The sequence below is a fragment of the Trematomus bernacchii genome, unplaced genomic scaffold (genome assembly GCF_902827165.1).
Source record: "Trematomus bernacchii unplaced genomic scaffold, fTreBer1.1, whole genome shotgun sequence".
NCBI classification, from domain to species: Eukaryota; Metazoa; Chordata; class Actinopteri; order Perciformes; family Nototheniidae; genus Trematomus; species Trematomus bernacchii.
In genome coordinates this window covers 2784711-2809070 of record NW_022988043.1, presented here as the reverse complement: position 1 = coordinate 2809070, position 24360 = coordinate 2784711, and the positions used below count along the sequence as shown (strand labels likewise).

General features: G+C 42.1%; 1 protein-coding gene across 1 annotated transcript in view; it reads left to right on the top strand.

The window, feature by feature from the left end:
* The window catches only part of ncor2 (nuclear receptor corepressor 2), a 99369-nt gene that overhangs the window by 31263 nt on the left and 43746 nt on the right, over nt 1–24360 (top strand). Inside the window, 10 exon segments of the mRNA XM_034118309.1 lie at nt 3837–4019; nt 7540–7653; nt 14194–14250; nt 15615–15667; nt 18401–18467; nt 19548–19720; nt 20123–20216; nt 21929–22107; nt 22793–22847; nt 22938–23036. Of these exon segments, the coding sequence (XP_033974200.1) occupies nt 3837–4019; nt 7540–7653; nt 14194–14250; nt 15615–15667; nt 18401–18467; nt 19548–19720; nt 20123–20216; nt 21929–22107; nt 22793–22847; nt 22938–23036 (1074 nt within the window).

Sequence of the window (24360 nt, the reverse complement as noted above, 5' to 3'; positions counted from 1 at the left end):
TTTCCTTAAGGTACGATAAATTGCTCAATGAGTGAGCAAAGTAGACTAGTAATACACCCTGTGTCTGAATGTCCCTATGTAAGATATCTGGCCCTCCCTCAAGATTAAAGCCCAGCCAAATAAAAAGGCAGGGCTGACATATAGTCAGTATTAGCTTATCGGCATTGGTGTAAAGGACTTCCCTCTATCAGTTGATCAATCGAGTCATTGGCCGAGATGACCCTGAGTCAACTCGCAATCGATTAACTGCACTTTTTCATTTCACAGAGCAGGAGAAGAGTAGCACTTTAAACTTTACAAACCGAGCCTTGTCTCTAAACAAACAAACCACAAAACTAACTGTGATGAAAGTGGAGATGGGTAATGGAAAGCGGAGAGCAGTGCTGACTGTCAATGAAGCCGGATAAACTACTTTTGAACCAGACTTATGTACAACCTCCTCTACTGCTGTCCAGCGTGACTGAGTGTTTTGCTGAAAGCGCTGTCAGCAGCCCGGCAGGAGGGACGCTCTGCGGCAGGATTGTATAACTGAACAACGACCTGGACACATACTTTAACTTGAGTCTTACAGTGAAAACATCAGACTAGTGTAAGCATATATAAGTCTTACCGCAGGGGGCTGAAAATTATTTTTCTGATTGGTCGACAGGGTGTATTGACGTTGGCAATATGTTTTTTGATTCTTTATACACGTACACATTTTATGTTATGGTTCAGAAAAAGCATGAACCAGTGAAACAAAAGCACATGACAAATAAATATTCCAAAGACAATTGTTTTATTCAGTGATAAAATGGAAATCTATGGACCTACACTTGAGACTAAAGTCGCTGCTCACATTGACAGCCAGAGATTACTCTGTGACGGCTGTCATTTTCAGTCTTAATATAATCAGCTCTGTATCTGAATCAATGACCTTTATTGGCACTAGATGTTGAGTGATCAGGGACGAAACATGCCAGCAACCAACTCGCTTTGGCTTGAACAAAAATCTCAAGTAGTGTTTTTCTTTGAGTCTATGTTAAGCAAAGCATAGGACAGCAGTGACATGTCATATGCCACCAAACAACTCTCAAAGACTCTTCTTGTTGCAAAAAAAAAGACAAAACCCAATGCACAGCAGTAATCCATATCTGTCAACTTGACATAGAATTGACAATCAGTCATTGGCTCAAATAACTACATTAAACATTTTTTTTCTTTAAAAAGGTAGCAGCAACATCAGTCTGCAAAAACAAATATTTACATTTTCATCAAGGCCGTCAATTCTACTTACACGGGTTAATCTCAAGTAAGTAATCTTGTTTAGACCATAGATCCCCACTGACACACGTTTCACTCTTAATTTCAGTTTTACTTCCCAGTTTAATATGAATTGCATTTTATGATAATATTCAGCATTAAACCTTAGCAAATCTTACCTCAGTCACCTCAGTTTGAGTGGTTTTGTGCACCAGCTGTTGTGTACTGCATAAGAGTGGGACTGATGTCAGAAGAGAGAGACCATTGTGAACTTAGATGCACCTCTTAGCATTAAAATAGGATGTCTACGGCTTTATTTAAGTGGGGACTGGAATGCATCCACTTAAGACTACGTGACTTAGTGCTTATGAAACAGAACACATTTACACAGACATGCTACAACACCCAGGGGTAATTTAAAAAAAACCCTGATGCATGCACAGCCCGAGACATCATTCAGAGCAATGTTCTAAATGTGACCAGGGTCGCCGAGGGCATTAAAAGATGTAAGCTGTGCCTGGCCAAGGGCTTAGCGATTGGCCTGTGACCTTTTCACACTATGTCACAGGTGTAGTAGCTGTTGATGTGCTGCTGTACTGTTGACAAGTACAGAGGACAGTGTAGGGCACAAGACCAGAGGGAAAACGAAACAGCCTTAATGCAGACTACTACGTACCATCAAATCCCTCGTGGTTAAACACACCCTCTAAACATTAGCACGCACTAAACTTTCCTTGAGTTTGCAGTAGAACAAAATAGCAACAGTAAATTAAAAACAACACTGATGTCGCTGCCAATAGAAAACTGTGGCAACTAATGAATTAGTGAAATAATTACATTTCATATAAACATATGACGCCCATGAAATCCTATGGATCGTGATTTCGAGGCAAACAAATAATAAAGGGATATTTGGTTAAACATCACCACCATTCTTTCCCCTGAGAGAACACTCTGTCCTGCTGAACTGTGACACAGCAGGGGGAAGGTGGTGTTATTTGCATTCAAGGACGTCATTTTATAAAAAACTGAGCCATGCCAGAAGCTATTCTCTTTTTTTTTTTTCTAATGTGACCATGCAGAAAAGTGGATTATATTTGTCTGTACATCCAATGCGTTCCAAGATGATTTAAAGCACAACATGCATTCAAAATAGTTTGGAAAAAGTAGTTTGAATTGTTTTGATATTTAGATATTAGGATTGTATTCTCAGATAACGTACTTAACGTTGGAGTACTTGGAGGATCAGTGGTTTGATAAATCGCTACTCTGTTTAAAAGCAAGGCAGTGTATTGTGTGACCGACAAACCTTTACATTTTTATGCCAGACATGGCTGTACTATTCTTTAGTCTTGCCTACGTCCTCAAATTTCACATTTTAAACAAAGTCTCTTAAAAAGAGCCAGCTGCCAGTGCTCTTGAGCATAATCCATTAGTTAAGGCGCCGTTTACACGAGGAGAAAACTGCTTGTATCTGCATAGTTTCGCGTGCGTATAGCCCTATTATTTACACGAGGCCGATAGAAACTGACCCCACAAACAATAACGGGTCCCAAGGTGGATAGATTTGCAAACGAAACGCTCTGGGGGGTCAACCGAGTCCGTGTAATCACCTCTATACGAATATTTCCTGAAAAAATAGCGATAGCCCCGCCTCTCCCCACCTCTCCTGCTTACTGCTGTAGCAACTATCAAAAATAGCTGTGTTAATTAAACGCACAAGGGGTTCTTGAATGAAATAATATTATAAAAGGCAAACCAGAATTGTTAACGCCCAATATACTCCTTAAACAAAATAAACAGAGTCAGATTTCATGCATTGATCCATTATATTGACAAAGGAGGATCTCACCCGGTGTTTGTAGAGAATATCTCTCTCTTTCTGAGCCGTCCTCTCCACGGAGACGTGCTTCTTGGCGGGATGCAATATCCACAGATTCGGTTTCTTTCAGTTTCAGTTTCAGTTTCGGGGCTTAAACAGAAGGGTAGCCATGGCAACATTGCAGCGGGGCTGCTCGGGTTGCTCTTCTTCGCGGCTTTTGGTGTATTTTGGCGGAAGTTACAGCGCCACTTACAGTCCCAGCATATGTACTACAGCGTTTCCAGCGGCCTCGTTTGAACAGACACGTTAAATGAAACAAATGCATGTGAACGGAAGACTTTTTTGAATACGCATACTGTGCATAAACGCAAACGGTCCCGTGTGAGCGGGGCCTTAGTCTAGTGACACTGAGGCACTACTACGACTTTACTAGTAGAATTAATTACTGCCGTCTGTTACCTTACCAAGGAATACACATACTGTGTTTATTATTTTTGTAGTGTAACCTCTAGGCCTTTTTAATCAGAGATAAACAGGGAAGTATTTGACAGGAGAGGAGGGTGCAATGAACAAGTTAATTAGAATCCGTTTTTTAATAAACATTGTATAGCATACCACGTGGAACATATTGCCCTTTGCCTCATTCCCTTCTGATTTTAATAACACATGTTCATTTTGTTTGGTTGATGCATTTTTTTAGTGTAAAATGGATCATAATGTTATCCATTTTATTACATCTAATCATGTCCCCTTTACCCCTGTGCGTCTGTAGGACCGTGGGAGTTCCATGGGGAAGCTGGAGCCGATCTCCCCTGTGAGCCCGGTCCATATGGACCCCGACTTGGATCTGGTGCCAGCTCGGTTCTCCAAGGAGGAGCTGATCCAGAATATGGACCGCGTGGACAGGGAGATCACCATGGTGGAGCAGCAGATCTGCAAGCTTCGCAAGAAAGAGGTTAGCACCCCTATGGATCTGCTCGTACATTATATTGTCTTTTATTGATATGCTCTGTTGAGGGATTGCAGAATCTCAAGTGTTCCTTGCTTATTTCCCTCATTTAAAGTTGGATTTGTGTATCTCTGTGGAGGAGTTCTGTGTTGGCCAGCTGTACATGCATTTTGCGTTGGAATTGATTTAAATGACAAATGTATATTTCTTCCCTAAATTGTACTTGTTTTACCGGCTACATTTTGGGCTTGCCCCTTTAACACTTATCTGCCGATGGCAAGACAGACACAGGACAGTGCTTGTGTTTTTAGGAGTAGTGGCATAGACTGTACAGTACACACACTTTGATGCAGTGTTCACAGTAGTCATGAACGGTTTGCACACGGTCTTGCAGGCTAGATCATGAATTTAATAAGGAATGTGTCGAGGTTAAATATTGTAACATTAATGAGGAAAACCAACAACATAATGTGTTGGGGCAGCCTTGGTTTCTCTGACTTATTATTATAAAAAAAAGAAGCTGTAATGGTTCGCCAAACATACCTGTGGGGTATGCCGCCGCTAATATACCGTCGCTAATATACCGTCGCTAATATACCGTTAACATACGGACGGCCCAAGTGAAGCCTCTGTGTAGAAAACTCTTTGTGACATTGAAGACATTTGAGTAGACGCCACTTTGTGATGTCTCTTATGTGCATTCTGCTCACATTTTGACTAGGCAGGCATGCCTAAAAGCACAATGAGGTACCTTTTATCCGTCATGCTTGTAGATGCTTTCGCCAGTGCTGGCATCTTTGTTGAGTTTTCTCACAGGCATTGTGTGGCTTGTTTTAAATGTTCACGTGTGGTTTTCCAAAGTGACTTTCCCTGCCAGGCTCGAGTTGGCACCAGTGCAATAAAGTCTAAAACACTCTTTTCTGTGTTGTAATCGCTTCGTTCCAAATCTGTAGCGGTTTCTTGTTCAATGTTCCACAATTCTGTTCACGCACTCCCCCAAGCAGCTGCATTCCCTTTCTCTTCAGCTTTTTATTTAGGAGAAAAAGTAGGTTACAATATATAAGGCTATAAATAACAGCTTCCCCATTGGAGGAGGAAGATTATGGCTGCGGTTTTGTGACTGCCAAACCACTCATATCCCTGCTGTCTCCCTTTGGCCGTCTGCCATGTTTAGTAGAGAATCTGTACGCTGGAGCTCCTCTTTTCCTCCTGGCTTCCTCCTCCACCATGCACTGTGTTTATCATACTCAATATTAGAAAAAACATTCAAAAATAGCTTTAGGTTGATGTAAAAATGGCAGCTACGTGTCTTGTTCTCAGAGTGATCTCGCAGTATACAAGTGATATCATTCTTAATCATTAAATGATGCTATTGTCATCTCCCCTCCCTCTCATTTCTTTATAAAACTATTGGTTTAAATACAAAAGCCTGACCATGTTGAACTTCAGAAAAACACACTTGAGTGGTTATTTTTCCTCTAAGTACCTAACAATTTGTTGGAGAAATAACATAATAACAAGACAAAAGTGGTTATTGTTTTTGTCCAGTAATTTGTTTTGTACATTGCTTCTTGTCATTGAAGAATACTTAGTATATCATTAATCTGGGTACTTTTCCAAGATGCATTAGTAACCAAAATAAATCGAAGTATCTGATTCCAACCTTCGGGTTGAATTTGTAAACTATTGCAAGGCTAAGCTCTGCTGCTTACAAGCATTAATCAAACCCCCCCCCCCCCCCCCCCCCTGCTCAATACTAACACAATGTTTTTTTTACAGTCCGGCCCACTTCCAGCATTAAAACATCTGGACAAATTAAGTCGCAGGGTAAAACTTTATTTAAAGAGTTGTGTTAGTGAAAGGGCGGGGGTTAGGGCTTAGGTTACTGTCAGCCTGTGTCATGTCAGCCAATCATGATGGCTGGTTTATTTTATTTTACTCCGCGGTGGGTTGGGAGAGGGAAGGGGGGTCTCAATGGGAATGTCTGCATTTCCCCTCACCAGATGCTTATCCCGGCCTCTTGTGGCACATGATGATCCATCTTGCTCTGCTCTCATGTGGTTCCTCTGGAGGCCGCCTTCCCCCCTTCTGAAGCCCCTGACAGGAGATGAGAGGGAGGGGCTGACTTAACTGTAAATCAGCTATATGCACGCCACTCTGCGACACTCGGCCTCGGCCTCCAGGCAGCTAGTTACAGCTGAATACACTCAGCTTCTGCCTCCTACGCAACTTCGAGACCTTCTACAAACATATTCTATCAAATTGAGATGACAAAGATTGTTTTTTCGCAATGTCGCAAATTATTGTCTGCTTTTTCTTGCTGGTAGTTTTGTGGTAGCTTTCAAAGTTATGCTAAATTCTCAATGATTGTGTTTTTCTTTTTTAAGATCAGGACAGAAATATACTTAATAAAGGTCAATTTGGTCTTCCTCTTATTCAAATTGTTTTATTTACTAGTGGTTTTCAAAAACATGAAGTTGATCATATTATTATGATCGGTAGCAGTGCTTAAATAAGTCATGTTAAAAGTTAAACATTCACATTTTTGCTACAAACGGCAGCATGTTTTGAAACGGCTGATTTCCATGTTGCATTTGAAAATACAATGTTTAAATATTTGTCATTATCACAGGCAAAGGAAGTGCCTACCTCCATAAACTCATTTTTGAGGTGGTGCTTAAGTGGAGAGTTTTAATGATCTTGACTAGTCCGTTAACACCATTTCAACATCTGGATAAAATGTATTTTTTAATAGCAGTGCCCCTCTGCTTCTCGGTTGTTTTGACACTTGCATCAACGCTTTTCAATTCCTCATCAATCTGCTATCAAAGATGTGTGTTAATGTGCTTTGAGATTCAAACATGGCGATTCCTCTCTTCTATCTGTACACCTTTAAGAGAAGATTGATGGACAAAGAAGCCATGACTGAACTCTACATGATTGGCAGTTGAACATAAAGGCATCTCCTCCTGCCAGATTTTCTCTTTTACTTCCTCTCAGCTTGCTCTGCCAAACTAATTCTTACTTGCTGAGTGTCTCTTTGCTTTGTTCACAGTAGACAGTAATTACTCAAATTAACTGTTTCTGGGCTACAATCTCCAAATAACGTTTGTCCGCATGCCAGGCTGGTTTGTAAATTAGAGCAACACTGCTGTTTTCCAGTATTTGTCTGGTGTTTATTCCCTACATTTCCCTCCCTTACTTCTCTTGAACTTTCTCCCTCTCTGTCCCCCTCCCTTCATTATTTCTCTTTGGATGTTCCAGCCACACAGCGGGCCTTGGCTTTGTTTACCGGCTGTTGTAGTAACTCTTTGATTAACTATGCCCTCGGGAGTTAATAGCTATTACGGCTAATAGAACAGTTAGTCTCATCCCTGCTGGGGGTGGGGACGGTTGATGTAACACGCACTCTTTAACCTCACAACAGGAACTAGTGAGCCACAGGTCTTCCTGGAAGATGGGGGCCCTTTTTGGATTTGTTAAGTGTTAACTGTCGTCTATGTTTGTGTGTGTGTGTGTGTTACAGCACCAGCTGGAGGAGGAGGCTGCAAAGCCACACGAGCCAGAGCGGACGGTCTCACCGCCACCCAGCGAGGCCAAGCACCGCAGCCTGGTGCAGATCATCTACGATGAGAACAGGGTCAGTACAAAACACACGCATGCAAACACACCTCACACTCAATCTGTGGCCCACCACTTCAGACCGAATGCCCTTGCATTTCAATGTGGTTTCACTTGCATCACATATGCAGTGTATTGCCACAAGAGAATGTCAGACTGAGAGAGCTAGGTGCTTGGTTTCAGTGTTGCTCCACTTAGATGATGCAAGATAACATTTAAACTAAGTCAGGCTGTGACGTCGTCTGAATTTTCTCTGTTGCCTGCTATTTATTGGATGTAAATTTAAGAAAAGAGATGCTAGTAGTTGTACATTAGGATGGTAAATGCAGCTTTTAATAAACCAGAGATATTTTACCGTGAGTAAAACCGTACACTTCTTTCATTGCATTTCTTGGACAATAGTGACAACAGTTGGATTACTCTTGTGGTGTATGTAATTCTGAGCCAAAAACTGAGCTCTGGAGAGATTGATGTCTTCCTGCAGAGGATGTTTTTTTCTTGGTGTTCTGTCATTTACGTTTACCTTGTTAATCCTCAAAAGCCCCTGTCAACAAAAGCAGAGTGTCACAGAGGATTCATCTCCTCCCTCAGCCTCCCCCTCTGTACTGTCAGGGAAGGCAGGACTCTTGTCTAACAGAATAAGCTACTAAAGGTCAACACAGCTGGCATGATGAATCACATGTGTATACACAAAAACACACATACATGGTGTCAAACATCTTTGTCTTTTAGAACCTATACAAGTAAAGCAACTTAATTATTCTTTCAAAAAAGAAAAACAAGAGATCATTTGTAAGTGCAGACTGAGTCCTACTGACAACAGCATTATTTGCAGCAATGCTATGTACAGATCACTTTTTATAATGAAGTGATTCTCAGTGCTCTCAGTCCCCCTAGTGGTGAAAAGTCTCCTTTTGAAAGGAATTAGCATTTAAAGCAGGGAACTCCACTCAGCGTTTTTTTTAACAATCTTCCTATGGGAAACGAGGAGTAATGTTACAACTTCACAGTTCAAAGGAAATAACTCTTGAAAGTTTTGAACAGCTTCTCTTACCCCTAGATTCCACCGGGTCCGTCTGCGGTGCGTTACGGGCGCGTTACGGGCGCGTTACGGGCGCGTTACGGCTGCGCCACGGTGCTCACAGCGATCGCGGCCACTCTAGTCAATGGGTGCTATTCCACCACACGCGGCGCGTTACGGCTCAGAAGCGTCCCAGAAGCGGCTCGGCGCAGGGCTCCTCTAAAATTATGATGAATCCTATTTTTGACGCGGCGCAGCCGTAAGGTCGGGTAGGCAGGAAATGGAGCGTTCAGAGCATATATATATAGCATATATATATATATACACACACACAAACTAATTTTGCAGACCCTATCCCTCCGTAGTCTTTCAAGTAGGAGGAGAAATGCCAGCGTTCTCCTCCGGTTTACAGGCACTGTGTAAATTATATATATATAGAATAATTATGATGATGAATGCATTTTTTTACCACTAAAATACAGCAACACATCTTTGATTCATGTTGTTTATAACTGGAATATTACAGTTATTATTAACTTTGTCTGTACAAAGTAGCCTGTCCAGGAAATATGCCCAAATCAACAAAAACTGCGAGCCGGCAGGCAAGACGCTCCGCTTCTGAAATGCTTTTGAAATGCGCCTGGTAGGGTATGACGCCGGAGGAGGCCGGACCAAAACCGCGGCGCAGCCGTAACGCGACGCAGACGGACCCGGTGGAATCTAGGGGTTACACATTCAAGGCACTCTTTTTTTCCCCACAGAAGTGTGGTGTGTAGAGAAAATATGCTAAAAATTGAGAACCTAGTTTGTCTGTTGGCAAGCAAACAGTCACCCTGCTTAAGTGTCATTGAGCAAGAGACTAAATCCTTAACAGCTGCACAGATGTCCCCAGATAAACAGCATTATGCCCTGAGAAGACCTCTGTAAAGGAGATACCGCAGCGCAGGGAGTGTCCTCATGACTTTCAACACTACTGCCTTCAGGCTCAGCTATACCACAGCACTTCAATTCAACAGCAGGACATTGTACATTACTCAAGTCATTACAATGACTCATGGCTTACGCCACAATGTAGCTTGACCTCTGTTACACTTTCCACTTCCCCCTAACTGGCAGGATGTACTCTGGCCTACTGCCTGCCCTCCTGACCTCTCTCTCTCTCTCTCTCTCTCTCTCTTTCTCTCTTTCTCTCTTTCTCTCTTCTCTATTTCTCTCTCTCTCTCTCTCTCTCTCTCTCTCTCTCTCTCTCTCTCTCTCTCTCTCTCTCTCTCTCTCCCTCTCTCCCCCCCCCCCCCCCCCAGTTTGTTCAGCTTTTTTCTAGTTTCACCCAGGCTAAGCACAGTGCTACACGAACACAATAGCATTCACTAATCCACTTGTATTCATTCTTTTAGTCAATGTAGCATTTTATGTTACTAGATTTATGCTTAACCTTGCCTTAAAATTAAAAAAGTTAATGCAGGATATGTTTTAGGATATGTTTTAGGAGACATAAGGGCAGGAATTCAGAGGGGAAAGGAGCCGTTTTGAGCTCTGCTACTAAAACGCTACTGTTTTTTTTAACGTCAAACGTGTCACATGGGGGAGCAACTTTCTCGGACTCCTTGTCTGCCCAATCCGCGGTAGTAGTTGGTAGTTGGTTTGAGCGGTTGTGATTTAGTGAGCTGGTATTTTTTTCGGTAATTTTAAATTGCATTTCACCATTTTTAATCATGGTGAGCTGGAATTTGTGCAGGTTGCACAAACTCCAGCCTGTCAGGACATCGAGTCCACAGTTTCCCTAACAGGAAAAGGACCGGAGCTAGCTTTCGTTCCTGGGTGCGTTGTGCGAGGTGCATCCACCTCCCTGCAGCACATACTCTCCACAGCTGAGGCCTATTATTATTTAATCTGGTTAAATAAAGGTTTGAAATCAAACAAAACGTTTATCAGGAAACCGTATTACATCTCTCTCCCCCCCCTTCGCTGCTCTCTCTCTCTCCCCCCCTTCGCTCCTCTCTCTCTCTCCCCCCCTTCGCTCCTCTCTCTCTCTCCCCCCCTTCGCTCCTCTCTCTCTCTCCCCCCCTTCGCTGCTCTCTCTCTCTCTCCCCCCCTTCGCTCCTCTCTCTCTCTCTCCCCCCCTTCGCTCCTCTCTCTCTCTCCCCCCCTTCGCTCCTCTCTCTCTCCCCTCCGGTACACAGCACCGTAAGACGTAGTGTGGAGTTGTATTAGGTAACGCGAGATACGGCTGATACTTGCGCATTAGTTTCATATAGCCTGATATATGATAGCTAACTTTACAATGTTGTGATGTGACTGACGTTAGCTAACATTAACTGTAGCTATAACGCCGGTCACTCACAAGACAGCTGTGGTGTGGGGAGAACTCCACTGGTTCTCCTCACACCACAGCTCAATTTCTCTCCGATGGCCGTTATTTCTTCTAATCCTTGGCTGCTCCTGGTCTCTTGGACGCCTAGCAGGCTCATAATTATAAGGTCGTGGTCCGTCATATGCATACGAATATACATTTTCAACCTCTTCTGTGTCAAAACTAGCATTGTGATCCATGTTTATTAATACGTTAGACCGGCCGCTCTCCCTCATGTACCGTCACACGCGGGTGGTCTTTTTTTATGCGGAAGTAAAACTGTCTTACAAAAACGACGCCAGATGTCACTGTAGTGTATATTTATGTATATTATTTAGAAAATCTAGTGTATACATCATTTTCCTACACATTTATTCACTGGGGGTTCTAACCTGCAAGTTGCTCTTTAAGAATGTATTCTTAACTAATATCATGACATGCCAATCCCTCTTTGACACATGACACACTTTTCTTTACACTCGCAAAAATGCGTCTCCATTTGCGAGATCCAAAACCCAAATAATAAACATCAGCAAAATCTGTGCGTTTTCACAAACAAACCCACGATTCGCCCAGACAGAGACCTTCCCAAATTACGTGCTGTGCATCCTGACATTTCTTAGAAGAAGAATTTGTTCCACATTTTGAAAAAAAATCAATTTAATTGATGAGCATCCCTTTTTAGTTTCAGACATCTATCTACCCAAGGTGCACAAGGTGTAAATCCTATAATGTTGTTACTTTAAAGCTTAATGTTATATGTCAAATCTTGTGTGTTTCTTTTTGTGCACATTTACAGTACTTTTATATAACTTGATCTATCCGTGTTATAGCACCTGGCTGTAATTACTCCAACCTGAGTATGGCTTTTTGAGTTGGTGTCACTCCGGTGTCATCTGTCCCCTCTGGGCTCAGTGTCACCAGCGTTCTCAGGCAGGGTTACAGTCGCATTTCTAGCGACAGCCCATTGTCATTTGGGACATAGCTGTCATGGATATAATCACAAGAGAAGACAGCCCCCTCTGAGACTGCATTATCATAATTCTGTGGAGCTCTGCTAAATCCTCATGTCTATTTGCATGGCCCTGTAGCACTTTCCCTTTTTTCTATTTTGTTTTCTCCCCTGCATTCGCTTCATGGGCGGTACGGACGTTTTGTAATGCTGTAATTGTAGTTGAATAAGCAAAGTTCTGCCCTGAGTTTTCTCCAACATTTTCAGAGATCATATGATCCGCTGAGGAAAATGTCTTGTTGGCTGCAGGCGTCATGTACAATAGTGCTTTTGCTAAGCTTTACAGTTCATAATGGCACTGCCAGAGTAGCACTACTGTCTGTCACCACAGGGGGGCATAATTGAAGTAATAGAGCCATCCTCTCCTTGCTTTGGTCTTGTGCGAAGGTTGTGTGTGTGATGCAAGCTCTGTCTTTGTAATTATGCACACTCGTACAGGTTAAAGGTAATACTATAGATGCACCTCATCTGCCCCCCCCCTCTCTTTTAGAGGTCAGTATCATGCAGTGTTGTTTTCATATCTGCTTTCAATATTACAGCCAAGGAAAGACGAGAAATCCTTGAGCCTCCCGACTCCCCGAGGACGGAAGGCTGGTTTTAATAATTGCTGTTCATTAAGTGTTCTTGTAGTGAGCAAGCTCTCTGAAGCAATACTGTGCAGGCTGTTACACCTACTCACTGGTGAGGAAGCAGCAGGGAAGAGGAAATGAATGCAAAATAAGTTAAGGAAGGATAATAGCATCATGTTACTGTATTTTCATTTGAATGTCAATACAGTACGTGCAAATATAAATCCTCAGTGCTTCATTTTGCCTCGAAAATGCACAGGGTTTGAAACTGAAGCAAGAATCAGACAAAGATCTGCACACTGTATTAAAAACTCCCAGCTTTTTTAATTGTGCAACATTTTTGATCTAACAGGGATCTCTTTCAGGCACTGTTGAAGGACTGAGGATTTCACAATGCCTGCAAATACAGTGCTCTGATTCATGCCTCAGTTTGATTTTTCCTCCAGCACCTGTAAAATGTTTTCGATGTTTTTGTTAAACTTTTCAAACTGGAGCCACGTCATTTGGCTTCACTCGAAGGTTATTGAGTTAGAAGTTGAGTCAAGTTAAGCTGTATGCGTGAGCTCCTCTTACATCCAAGTCCGTTAGCGTGAGTATTGTATAAACTTAGAAGTAGATCCCAAACACCTCCTGTGGCACCGCGGCAGTGAAGACGGAGTGAAAGGGACAAGGAAGCAGCATGACATTGTGGGTGGGGGAGAGTAAAGGTTGACATGCACATACACACAGGCTGCTTCTGTCTCTGTTATCACCTCTAACATCCTCCTCTCCATCCAACCCTCCCTCACTGTACTTCCATCCTGTCTGAGAAATGTGTCAGTCGTGCTAGTCTCACCGCGCGGCCACTGAAGGAAATGAAGTGAGATGGAAAGCAACAGAGCATGTGGCGTGTCACCAAGGAGGGTCAGTTTGATCTATGAAGCGAGGAGGGAGTACCGAGTGGAATGAGGAAAAGAGTTGAGCGAACATTGCGAGGGGTAGTCTGGGACACTGCTCACACATTTGTCTGCTGGAGCTAAATATAAACGTATGGAGGTGCAGAGCTGCAGAGAGGTCATCCAAAGACACAGATGGGAGTTTTTCTGCTGCCCGGCTTCATGCCCCAACGCCTCTCGTCTCGTGCTTTATGTTCCCTGCCAGGAGTTTTTGTTTTAAGAGGCAGATTGTTGTAGGTAGTGAGCTGAAGGTGAGATCTTTCCCTGTCTTTCATCAGATCTCTCTTATGAGATGAGCACCAAAGCCCCTTAGCCCTCCCTCCTTTTCCTGTTTCTTTTTGCTCTACCTCTCCCACTCACTTTCTATTCCACTCCCACTTGCTTTTCTGCCTGCCTGCTATTTCTCCCTTCCTCTGTTCTGCTCAGGGGAAGTGAGTAATATATATTTTTTTTTCTGGGAGAGGAAAAAAGGGTGCTGAGGCAAGAAACTTAGCTTGAGTTAAAAGCTCTAATTATAGCCGGTGCATCCATCTCTCCGTCCATCCTTACATCCAGCCATTCGTCCATCCAGGGAGCAGCGGTGTAGCCTCGGTGATCACAGCGTTGCCGTGGTGATGGCAGAGTTGCAGGCGGCCGGCTAATGTACTACTTATGTTTGTGTTCCCTTACCAGAAAAAGGCAGAAGAGGCTCACAGGGTACTGGAGGGACTGGGACCCAGGGTAGAACTGGTGAGTGGAGACCGGAGATTTAATGTCGTTTGTATTTATCTTTCTTCCTGCCCTCATGTTTTTGCAATGTTGACACTTGAGAGGCTAGAGAGATAGGAGGGCAAGGATGTTTTGTAGAAACCAGGAATAAGTTCTTAGATGCAAGGCTTTGGGGAAGGGGTATAAAGTAAAATAAAATGATTACAGTACTTAAGCAATGGAACACAATTACTACGAGTGCTCTGTTAAATGTTGCTTTGACCCTAACCCACAGAGAACATTCAAGTAACCCCGATGACCGCTTTTTAATTAACTTTGCAAAATTGAGACTATTACTCTAAAAACAAATTCCCAAACTACTTGTTTGTACTAGGGATGCCAGAAACTGACCATGATCAAAATCGAAAATCGGACAGCCCTGGCGAATATTAATCGATTATTCGACACCGACATCCCGCCTCCCCCCCCCCCCCCACCCCCCCCCCCCCCCCCCACCCCCACGGGAGAAAAAAAAAAAAAAGGATGCAGAGCTTGCATTGGACTTCATTTGCACTTGTCAGTTCGAAGTAGTTCCACGAGGAACTCTTCTGTGGACGTGCCACTCTGTTCATCTTTAGTTGTGTTCTCACTGTTCTGTCGCCAATAAATCAATCGCACGTGTGACGGAGAGGGGAGGTGGGGGGGGGCGGGGTCGGTGTGTAGCAGGCTACAGCAGCAGTCTGCACTCTGCGCTGCTGGCTTCCTCCAAGTTTACAGTAAAACAAACTGGTGGTGTGATCAATGGTCATTTACAATTATTAATACTATTACTATTATTAGCATTAGTCTATATTTTGGTTGAAACCAAACCAGGAAAAAAAAGAAAAACATAAATATTAATAAAAAGATATATAAATAAAATCGAATTTTAAAAATAATCTTCGATTATGGAGACTGTAACGAATAATCGCTGGCATCCCTAGTTTGTACTACTTGGTTTTAGTCATCCACTTGCTCGCACATACTATATTACATATCTGTCCATCCATCCTAATCTCAAACACACAAACATTGGGTTTTCATCAGATTGTTCTCTGAAACTAATTACTGTTTGAGAGCATGTAAGATGCTACACAAAAACAGGCTCTGTATCCTGGAGGACATTCATTTTGAGTATTGTAATTGAATTTCATTTGAAAGGGTTATTAAGCTTCAGGCAGATACAACTTTGAGTCACTCAAGACATTTGTGAAGCATTTTTTGCAAACATTCATATTCTTGGGCAAGGTCAGAATCATATTGCAGAGGATGTATGCCATCATTTTACCGTCTGTTCATTTATTATCTGGTAACACAACTGAAATTGGCTGATGGTCTGATCTGTTTTATTCTTTCTTGTGTTGCAGCCTCTGTACAATCAGCCTTCTGATACCAAGCAGTACCATGAGAACATCAAAATGTAAGTCTGTCACTGCCAATGCCTACACACGTGAAGAAATATTGAATATCCAGTGATTAGGGCTGTTGTGTACGTGTCATTAAGTTCAGTAAGCAACATCCTCTCGGTATGCCGTGTGACCCAAACAACTGTTTACGTCGACTATTTGCATACAAGGAACAGATACTCAGGAGTGCAACTTTTAGCAGCGCTCCAGTTATTGTCAGCCGTGGCATGCTTGTCAGTTTACCCCTGTTAGCCTGTTAATCGTGCCCGAAGGACACCGTTTTGTGTCAAACCGTTTGCCCGCAGTGCACAGGCAGCTTCCCACTGCCGTCCTGATGCTCTTGAAAATTAGCTGATTCACGCAACAACTTTAATTTCCTGGGTAATGAGACAGGCCCTGTACCACACGTGAGCTATTATTGGTTGTAATTACAGAGGATTTCTGTTTGTTTTCAATTTAATCAAACTCTGAACCCATCCAAAACCAATCCTTGCATTTATAAATTCGCTGTAAATTCAAAAACTACTATTGGTTCTCTGTAGCGGTTGTATAATGCTTCTGTGAGAGAGACTTGCCACTTGTCTCCACCTCAACTCCCCTTCCCCCTTGGACTGCAAAGAATGGCATTTCAGAAATGTGTCATTATGTAAACTTTGGACTTACTGGAATCAAAGTGCATACCGGGGCATCTACTGTGCTAAATGTACTGTGAAACGATAATGCCACAACGTTATGGAAAAGGGCTTGCACTGTTTTTTTTAATTCTGATTATGCATTCTTGCCAAAAACTATTTAGCAGATCATTCCTACTGAAAGAAAATGTTTATTAGTCAAACAAAGAAATGACCAAGCAAAAACAGTATGCCTTTCAATTACAGCATATATAAAGTCAGAAGAGTACAAAACGTTGCGTGGCTCTGCCATGTCTCTCAATTAGGCTCCGTCTTTTTTTAAGAAGCATAATTCACTGAGGCACATCAAAGGGCTGAACGAGGGTTATAATATCTCGTCTCCACCGTTGGCACTGTGGTTTTGGCACAGCAGCATACCACAAGATGTGTCTGACCTCTTAGCCACACACTGCTCTGTCATCACTACGTTTGATCCCTGCACCGTTTGATCAGTATTATTGCCTCAAAGCAATTAACTGGAAACTCTCCTCTCTCCCTGTGTGTGTTTGTGTGTTATTAAATACCACTGCGTCGCTTTGAGCAAGCACAATTGACTTCTTTGTTTCGCACACCGTTTTGATAACCTTGGCACTCATCCCTGCTGGGATAGATGAGTACCAATTTCTCCGCTGGGCTCTCAGCATCTCCTGCACGCACCCCCTCTGACACTCAGCTGTTAATAAACCATTACACTGTATACATATCATTTGCATATGCTATCAAGAAAAAAATATACAGATTGTTTTTTGATGTGCATGTGCCACTGGGGAACATCTGTCACTGGTCCATGTATTAATCTTCCAGGGATATTATACCAAATTACAGTGTTCTCTGATATCTCAGAAGTGGCACGGGCTTAGAGCAGGACAAAGCAAACCTTTTCGTAGAGTTCAGGGTTACTAATCTTTCCCTTTGCCATCTGGTGTCCAGAGCACAATGCCATCTTTGTCTTGAAAAGCTTAATCCATCAGCCTGGTTTTTGCCATACTAAGTTTATTCTCACCCATAATATGCCACAGTAAGGGTTGACATCCACAGTACCTAGCTGGATCTGGCAGTATTTATCTTTTCTGCTGCAATGGGTTGACTCAATGTGTGTGTGTGTTTGTTTGTGTGGGAGTGTTTATGTAGGTTGGAGGTTAGGACTGTTTACGTTGAATTGGGGTTTGTTATTGCAGATAACATGTTTGGGAAATGGAGAATGGGTCATCCTGTGTGTTTATCCTTCTACACCAGGAGTACCCAAACTTTTTCCCCCTGGAGAGCCAAATCTGAAACGTAATGGTGGGCCACAGGCCAGAAGCAAACACTCAATGTATCCTCTATTATGAAGATGCAAATGATACTAGAATAATTAATAGTAAGCGGTCCTGCACATTTAAAAACCCTTTCTAGGTCACAGAAAATAGAACATTTGTGTTAGAAACATGTGGCAAGCCAAGTTAAACTTACTTTGGATCCTGAATCTTACCATGCTATCTTTCAAAATGTTTACAAAACTATTATACCATCTGAAACCCACTTTTTTCCCGTCCTCGCCTGTGACCCGAAGGACCCAGCAGCTCAGCTGAAGTGACTAATGTTGAATATGATTACATTAATCAGTGGGGAACGTGACCTTACAACTGACAGATTAAGTGTCAGGAATACAATTCTGTCTTGCCGCACAGAAAGAGACAAACTGAGTCGCTGCCTAAGGAGATTACTGGCCCTGACCTTTATTTGAGGCAATGTGGCTGGCTGTTCCCTGCCCAGACAAGTTTTATAAGTTTGGCTCACCTCGCTGTCCTTTCCACCTAGAAGCAAGTTTGGGTTTATCAAGCGGTGGCATACAAGGACAGACATTGTTTGTGTTTGTGTGAGCGTCTGTGTGTGTGGGGTTTTTGTTTGTTTATTGGGCATAACATTGAGGCGGAGAAAGCACAGAAGGTAGAAAAAAGTGTCACAGAGAATGTTGAGAACATCATATACTTACTACTGTTATTGATCGTTTTTATGAATGTCCTCACCTGGTTCTTTTCCTTTCCATCCATCCACCCCTCTCTTTTTCTCCATGCCTCTTTTCAACCCTCTTAGAAACCAGGCGATGAGGAAGAAGCTCATCTTGTACTTCAAGAGGAGAAATCATGCTCGTAAGCAGTGGGTAAGTAAAGAACTCAAAATGTTTGACTCTCTGTTGGGACTTGGCCCATGACGGATGACTAGTGTGAAACTGGGCCAAATGCTCCTTGAAGTGAGTGTCCATTTTAAGAAAAAACAAAGAGGATGTCAGTCCTCTCACTGTGCCCAAGGGAAGCCATTGCTTTTGAAAAACAAAAGAAATTCTCTCACACGGTCATCAGAAAAAAAAAAAACCCGACTCAAATCTGTTGCATTCCCTGCCAGCCACTTATAATGAGCATTGTACAGCATTAGCATGCGCTGTTGCCTGCCAGTGATCGAGGGAGACTGAGCCAGAGAGCATGACTATAAATAAAGCAGAGATCAATGGGGTGATGCTAGTCAGGCATCTTAAAAATGAACTGCTTTGAAAGAAAATAGTTATTGCAAATCAAGTTTTACTATAAAAATGTGCAGCTATCTACAAGTAGGGAATTGTTTTCCAACCACCTCCAACCCAGCAATAACTGTTTTGCAGTTCTACAGTTATTATGTTTTTCAAGTTTATACGAGGACATAAAGGACAGTTAAAATGCAGCACCTGTATCAAAGCCTGAGTTGTGGGCGAGTTTCCAGTCTTCTCTTGTGTCTATAAGTGGGGGAGGGAGCTCCTCATGGGCAGAGTCCCCTTGTGCTTTATGAGCCCTCTGAGGGTCGTGTCTCCTCCGGGTTTAATGGTCTGCTTTATAGCCAGCCTACGAGGAAGCTGGGAAAACATTGGTCTGCTGTCTGCCAGCGCCGTGGCTCAACGCCAGACTCCCCAAAATATACCAACATAACACAAAGCCCACTCTGAATTTGTAGAGCTTCACGGTGTGTCAACAAAAAAGGAGATCAGTGAAAAATAATTATTGAAAGATATCAGATTATCTAAAATATCACTATGCGCTTTGGGGGATATCTTGCTTTATCAGTAACTGCTAAACACTCTTTCATTGTTATTCATTTGATGTAATGGTGCATTCATTTCATGTTTTAAGATCAAAGGGAAGACAGAGGAAAATAGTTTAGATGTTTAAGCTGATCTGCAATGGTCTGATATCTTCTTTCTTTGGTGCTTTAGGAACAGAAATTTTGCCAGCGCTATGACCAGCTGATGGAAGCCTGGGAGAAGAAGGTGGATCGCATTGAAAGCAACCCGCGGCGCCGAGCCAAGGAGGGCAAGGTGCGCGAGTACTACGAGAAACAGTTCCCAGAGATCCGCAAGCAGAGAGAGCTACAGGAGCGCATGCAGAGGTGAGGTTATACGATTACTTTATTCAAAACATAATGTACACTCACTGCCAAACCAAGGGAACATAAATAAATAGCTCTACACTGCAGGGCTCACATGTTCACTTATGTATTGCATGTTTTGAGCACAACTGCTCTTCATCAGAGTTATTTGGAGCCCTGCAGTGTTCACGCCATTTCTTTGTTTTTCATTACATTACCACTTCCACAACGTTCGACATGTGATGGTTCAACAGTGGGAAATACATTTGATTTCTGGAAATGACTTAAGTACTCTGATTTGGTGGCTAGATACCGCTCTCATTATAAACACTTGCTTTGTTTCATTGTGTGGTTCCGTGGCTCAGTTACAGGGGCTTGTGGGTAGTTTTGAGTGACACGGCTTCTGTGTTTTTCCTTCTGCAGCCGTGTTGGGCAGAGAGGAGGTGGGCTGGCCTCGTCTGCAGCTCGCAGTGAGCATGAGGTCTCCGAGATCATCGATGGAATATCAGAGCATGAGGTTAGCTCTTCTGTTAAAGAGGGTTGTCCCCCTCCACTTCCTCTTTCACAACACTTAGGGTGTTTTCACACTCTGAAGTTCACGTTTCTATGGTAGCCAGAAATCTGGTTGTGTGGTTGTGTTTACTGTCACAACTAACTGCTGGCAATTCTACTAGGAATTATTGATATACTGTTAATATACATATATGTTTATTTAAATGTAATTGAAGGAGCCAGTTTTTTGTAATTGAGGCAAAGACACTATGATTAATTGTATATTTAACTGTAAAGCATGACGATTAGGTGAAATCAAGTAGGCCCACATGAAGTTTATCTTAAACATACAAAAACAAATACACATTACCACTATTTTATCATATTTATGAATTATTATCTATTTTCACTTGCCGTACAATTTAATAAAAAACAGCATCCCAAAGATATAGCCTGCAGAAATGTTACTCAAGCCTTCTGAAATAAATGCAACATGGTTTTGTTTCAGGGGCATAGGCCACTCGATATTGGCATACACTGTAATACAACTGTTAGACAGATGCTAAAGTATGTCAATGGAATATTTCTGGTAGGTAGAAAAGCAGCTCTAGCCAAAGCTCAATACTAGCTCTTTAAGGCCACCACAGCCCAGAGGCAAGCGCAGCTGCTTTCAATTGAAATGCTGCCAAAACTTTGATATTTTGTGGTCTTTTTTTACTGCCTGTGTCTACTTTTTTAGATTCTTCCCTCATTTCTCTTTCCTCCTTTTACAACATGCATACTCCACACATGGTGTCAGCTGTTGATGCAACAGTAATAATGGTCCCTATTCTTGTCAACTGTATAATAATTGTATGATCATTCTCAAACAACATTTAGCTGCTCTAAAAAAAGTTTCAAGATCAATAGTGTCAATCTTGTCTAAGACGGCAATTTCAGGTACAGTTTGAGCCCCCTGGCAAATTATATTAATAAAATGGGCTTGACTTGATACAAACATACCAGCCAAATTCATTTAAATGTTTTATTTACATTTCAAAAGCTCATAGTTCATACATTTAATGTCCAGTTGAAATATAATATATAATAAAATATTGTAGTCATATTCATCTAATGGCTCAACATTATTTTTACAAACAATATACAGTGTATCTTTATCTCTATTTTGCATAAAGACACTGACTGACCCCACCTATTATATGTATTTCTTATCATAGATTTTGAAAGTCTATGCAGAAGTCAGATGTTGAATGTGTCCCATACAATGTCTGAAACCGATCTCTATGTTATGCATAAGTGGTGGATGACTGTGCTCTAAGCTCTCAGTGCCGTGACATCCAGAAGTCACACATTACACTGGTTCCTCTCATGTCAGCCTGCCATTAGGCTTAGTGGTGTGTCCAATTGGGTTCTCTTGTCTCATCTCGAGAAACGCTTTTATACCTTCAAACCAACTCGAGATAACACAGCATCTTTTCTCAACCCCCCTTTCCTCCTTTACTTAGACATTATCTTATTGTAAACGGAAAAACGATAGAAAAGTGACACGTTACATTTGACCTGGAAAATGCCATTAGCTGCTGAGCCAACACGACACCCTAAACTTCCTCTCCTGTCCTCTGAAAACTTGAAGAAAGGGCACGTTTCCCATAGCGCACGTCAATATAAGCACCATGTTGTCAGTCAGTTTCCCTCTGGAGACCAACCCACTCACTTCAGCATTTGTGTGTATGTCAGAACACTGAGAAGCAGATGCGGCAGCTGGCGGTGATCCCCCCCATGCTGTTTGATGCCGAGCAGCAGCGCATCAAGTTCATCAACATGAACGGATTGATGGATGACCCCATGAAGGTGTACAAGGACCGGCAGGTTATGAACATGTGGAGCGAGCAGGAGAAGGACACTTTCAGAGAGAAGTAAGCACAACACTTCATTCCCTAGTTGGTGAAATATGCGCCTGAAATAGTGTCGGACGGTACTTTTGGGGCATTTGGCACTAAGAATAAAATGTAAGAACATACAGTTTATTTCAGGCTTTTCAAATCCAATATAATCTCTTGGCTCATTTTTCATTTTGTGCTCAGGATCTTATTTTTACAACAAGATTAAGTGTGTCTTGTACTGTATGTGAAATATGTGTAACTGATAAAGGTAAAAGTCAGTAAGTTGTTGGTGAGGAACTCAATCGTCACCTTTCCTAAAAATCGAAAGGAGGCGTTGCAAACTGCCAAATCGCAGCAAACCCACACACTGAAAGCAGTGATTTTAAAGTTCACCCACATGCAAAACAAAGAGCTTCCATTTCTTCTTTCTATCAAATTTGATCCAAAACATACAATAAGACATGTAATCACTAGTCATTGAATATCTTATTGTATGACATTTTTTACAAGTATTACATCCTTTGTAGAGGTAGAGTTCCGCTGAGATCAATGTTTTTGTTTTGAAGTCTTAATTTAGATTTTCTTTTCTGCGTCAGTGTGTACGTCACCTCCTCTGTTATTCTCTGTGTGTTATTCCCTTATTTTAGAGTGCTTCTGCCAATGATTTTGAATCATTTAATTAGCAGGTTGCCTCAGTGTCTTTGTTATGTTCCCGCAGGTTCATCCAGCATCCTAAAAACTTTGGTCTGATTGCATCTTTTCTGGAGAGAAAGGTATTTGTTCATTTTCCTTTTTGTCTGTTTTTTGGAAGTGTTCAAGTCCTCTCAGGTTATGACTGAAAAACATTTGTTTTCATGTTTCAGACGGTGGCGGAGTGTGTGCTCTTTTACTACCTGACCAAAAAGAATGAGAACTATAAGAACATAGTGCGGAGGAACTACAGACGCCGAGGAAGAAGCCAGGTATTCTTACCTTTCAAACTTATACTGAACAACCAGATTTGTTTTATTTAAAAGATATTTAGATTTTTCAGTGTCTCGTTTTTTCTGTTGCTAGGCAACAAAGAAGTCAGCTGCAGTCACTTAGCTAACCAATACCATTTGCTAGTTGGCGAAAACATTTGTTTTCCATTCAGTCATTACACTCCAGGTCTAATGTTATTCTCTGTTGTCCAACACGTTTGGCAGGAACAACCACTACTCACTTTTCCCATATTGTTCTTGTATACAATGGATGTAACTTAAGAAAGACTTGCCTCTGATTGTATCCAGTTGGTCAGCACAGATATGTTTTTCTATTTAGAGTTGACCATGTTTTCCCAGAGCATGCAACAGAGTTGAACTTCAGGTATCTGCCACGCAAAAACGAAATGCAAACAGAATTGAACTCTTTGAAAGCTACTGAAATTGGATATGGTAGTGCTGCAAATCTGTCCTGTGTGCACTTAATCTCACTAGTCTTTACAGAACAGAGGAGGTCTCTAAACCGTGAGAGAATGATGAAGAGTTCCGAAAACCCCAAATGTCACACAGTTGTGCTGATCAAATGCCACACTTTGCTGAACATCATCATGTCGGCATTTCCACACATTCAGATCGTTTCTATGGCTAATGAGCTCCCTGATATTACTTAGCGTCACATGCTAGCAGTTCAACTTCATGGTGGTGGGCCCTAAGAAAGAAGTACATTAATTTACTTGCGACCTTTTCCTGTGGGTACATGGATGGTGTCTTCTCAGCTTTCCTAAAGAAACCTCGCTCATTACCCAGCGGTTTGCTCCACATCTCTTGAATAGCAGCTAGCACTAATAGCTGGCAGTCACACAGAGAGGTAGCTGCAGAGTGACAGAATGTGCCGTGCTATATGTCAGAGTGAGATGTGTGCAGCTGCTAATAAAGATTATGTTTGGGTAGTGGAGAGACAGAGGGGATAAGTGAGAGCTTAATGCAAATGTTCATGTTTCTAGCCTACTTAGTTTTTTCCCCACAGTGCTGTAGTGGAGTTGATGCTCAGTTGTCTTCTTTATCATTTCTGTACCCACAGGCAGCAACTGCAAACACATCAAATAGAGTAGAAGTTCTGATGAGTTTAAGTATGTGTGCTTGGTGAAAATGTGCAGTGTTTTTTTGCTCAGATTGCATGCCTGTACTAATCTGAACTCTAACCTTAAAAGCCTAGACAGACAGGAAGTTGGTGAGGAAGTGGTTCTGGGTGCTTAAAGAGCGTATCTTCTGAACTTTCGTATCCTGTTTTGTTTTGTCGATGCAGAAAATGAATAGGATTGTT